At 46.3% G+C, this 3,389-nt stretch overlaps 1 protein-coding gene across 1 annotated transcript; it reads right to left on the minus strand.

Moving 5' to 3' along the window:
- Nucleotides 1–1,975: 1,975 nt before the first annotated feature.
- Nucleotides 1,976–2,635, minus strand: DNAJB8 (DnaJ heat shock protein family (Hsp40) member B8). The gene has a single exon (XM_075158458.1). It carries the CDS (start codon nt 2,633–2,635, stop codon nt 1,976–1,978), a length of 660 nt encoding a protein of 219 aa, XP_075014559.1.
- Nucleotides 2,636–3,389: the final 754 nt, after the last annotated feature.

Consider the following 3,389-nt stretch of genomic DNA (forward strand, 5'->3'; position numbering starts at 1 on the left):
AAGCTGAAAAGGTTGAGGAGCTGGGAATTGAACTCTGGTCTAGATTTCAAAACATGTTATTTTGATCAAAGACCATTTCAGTTTCCGATCCAAAATGTGCAGTTTGGTTTTTTGTTGGTTTGGTTTTTTTTTTTTACCTTGGACTTCCTCCGAAGTAGCATAAGGTAAATTCAAGAAGCCATCTCACGTGAACATGGTGTCCATAGAGAGAGTATCAGTAGAAATATTTACTTGTATTTGCTCTGACCAAAATAATCTTTCTGTACCAAGCCCCTTAAATCTTTGCAGTCCTCAGAGTCCCAATGCCTGCAGGACTGCTGATGGCTCCCAAACTGTGGAGGAGCAGCAGACGCAGTTTGTCCCTGCACCAAGGTTTTCCCTGCTCCCATCACCGCTGGCCTCCCTCCGTGAAAGCAGCATGCACTTAGACTTCCACTTGCCTCCCAGTGCTGTGTCTTTTTCTTACTGGGAGAGGGTTTCACAGGGACTTAACAGCCCTTAACATAACAAATACACTTTTGGTCTGTTTTTCCTAGCTGGGCATGGCATCAGTTGCTAAGGAAGGTCATTTAAGCTACATTTTTCTTTTCAAAAGTAAAAGGTTTTGATTAAGGGGTGGCAATATTCTGGCTAATTTAACTTACTGCTTAATGTTCGGAGTCCTTTATTAGTATCACTACCTCGCAGTCTCCTTCAAAGCATGGGAGTCTGTTATTCCCATTTTACAGCAGAGGAAACAGATGCAAAGACCTGCCCAAACGCAGGCAGCAATTGCAATCTGGATTAGAGCGAAAATGTCCCTGAAAGTTAGTTCCAGTCTCCAGGGAAACATCAATGGGCAGGGCAAGCTGGGAAACTCAAGGGGATATAGCGTGGGACCAAAAATAAGAGGCGTGTAAGATTTTAAACGCCTAAGGTGATCTGGCCAAGCAAGAAACAAGGCTCAGCAGTTCATGTCAGCACAGGGGAGGGCGGAAACGTGGGGAGCGCGTTCCTTAGCTCAGTGGAGGACGAAAGCAGCATGCTGGCAGGCTGTGCAAGAAATGCATTGTGAACTGGCTCTTGCAGCTGTGAGCAAGACAATAAGGATGGTAAAGCACCATCTAAGTCCCCGCATCCAGCTTTGCACAAAGAGGGAGCTAAACTCAGCCCCCTGGAATCTGTTTGCTCATGGTTTGAATTTAGCTCTTTCTGTTTGAACAACTCCAAGCCAAAAGGGACTATAGGTTGTCCCAGTCCAAGAGCCAGATTCACCTTCTCCCTGCTCACTTTCAGCCCCCAAGCTACACAGTGCTTCCATCAGGGTCTCTGGTCGTAATTCGCAGGGCATTCTCAAGAAAGCCCCCATTTTCTTCTATAGTCTGAGGAATGACATTTTCTTCCTTCCTTTGGTTTTTCCTATGCCAGTCCCTCTCCTCTAGGCTCTGCATGACCCACTGAGCCTCCCCCGCCTTCTTGCCTGTGTACAAGAACTTTTTTCAGTAAATATGCACCTTCTCGTACACCAAAGGTAGGATATTCTTCACTCAGCCTCAGGGTTGCGTATGAGGGTCACACAAGTCTTTATGCTGCCAGCTAGCAGGCTTCAAGATTGGCATTTCAAGGAGGGGGAAGAGGACCTATAGCTTGTCATAGAGCTCTCACCTGTCCATCAACCAGCATGTCTCCTCTTGCTATATTAATCAATTTGGTCTCTTTGGCAAACGGGCAAGATTGCTTTCACATGTATCTACTATACCTATTTACTGAACAAGCACTATTACTATCACCTTACGCAGGGTTAGTAGAGTCCCGCTCCTTAGTTTAGCATAACTCCATATCTTTACCTGTGAAGTATTTGTTCCCAACCATTGAGACGTCTGCATCGGTTGTGTCATGAACTCAGCATTTATTAATACTGCTTGTAGTAGATCCCATCCATTGAGCAATGAGAGCACGTCCCACAGCTTGCAGTTAATGCTTGTGCTGGGGAACGTTATAATTTCAGCTGGTCTCTCCCATTTATTGTCACAGACCTCAGCTGGCCGTCTTCTTCCACTTCTGTTCTCTTCTGCCCATTCTCGATGATTTTCCGCATGGTGATCCTCTTGCCATTGATCACTTCAGTAGTAGTTAACACTGATCTGACACTGCATGGCCCAGCTGAGTATTCAGCAAAGGAGGAGGTGGACTGCTCTCTGGGGCTCCATGGCATAAATGACTCCAAGTCAGAAAAGCTGGAGCTTCTTCCTCGTCCACTTCTCCTGTGCCAGTTTTCACCATCGTTTCTGATGTCGTCGAAGGGGTCCCAGAAAACATGTACAAAGGGATCCACCCCTCCAACGACTTCCCTAAAGATCTCCTCGAGGTCGTGGAATACGTAAGGGGAATCAAAGGAGCTGTTATGACCCCCCGTGGCACTTCTTCCTCTGTGGGATCTGCTCTGCTTAACAGACCTGTCATAGAGTGATCGTTTCTGAGGGTCGGACAAAACCTCGTATGCCTCAGCGACTGCTTTGAATTTCTTTTCGGCTTCCTCCTTGTTGCTGGGATTCTTATCAGGATGCCATTTTAGTGCCAGCTTGTGGTAGGATTTCTTAACATCATCCTGTGAGGCACTTTTTTTCAATCCAAGGACTTTGTAATAATCCACCATCTCGAAGGAAAGGTGGGGCTGTTTGGAAGATGCCCGGTACCTCTCTCCCACCGAGGGATGACCAGCATGCAGAGACTCCTAGACACCTAATGCTGCTGTGCTCCTGAGGGGTGGGTAGGTGCTCAGTTCATCCCTTGATCTGCTCTGTCTTTTTGTATCACGAGGCCACACAGTGCTTCTTGACCATATCTTTCTTTCTAAGCCTGTTGTTCACAAACCGTGAGATTGTGACCTCAGAGGGGGCTCAGCCAATCATTGCTCAGTTGACCTGACTCTGTTCTAGGGTGGAGTTGGTTGTCACTGGCCTTACGTTTTTAAACGTAGATCATACATGTGACGTTGTAGTTGCCCTATGTAGCTGTGATGTCACAGCTGTCATGTATGACTTTGTCAGATTATTTTTTGCCTGTACCTGCCCAAAGGTGGGATTCTCAGATACTCAGGTGGTTTTGTGTGCAGTCCAAGGAAGTGTGGTGTAGTGAGGTCATATTACCCCTATGGGGCATATTACCCTATAGCAGCAGCTATAGGAAAGCTGTTTTTTAGTTTGGCTACCCACAGTTTGGGAATAGTGTTGATAAATTGGAGAAGGCTCAGGGAAGAGCCATAAAATGTGATGAAGGGTTTGGAAAATATGCTCTGGAGTGACATACTCAGGGAAAGTGTCTTGGTATTAAGAGGAAGTTCAATGCCAGCTTCATCATAGTCTGTAAGAACCTGCATGGGAACAGAAATTCAATGGCACAGGGATCTT

Source organism: Calonectris borealis, chromosome 10, assembly GCF_964195595.1.
Source record: "Calonectris borealis chromosome 10, bCalBor7.hap1.2, whole genome shotgun sequence".
Classification (NCBI taxonomy): domain Eukaryota; kingdom Metazoa; phylum Chordata; class Aves; order Procellariiformes; family Procellariidae; genus Calonectris; species Calonectris borealis.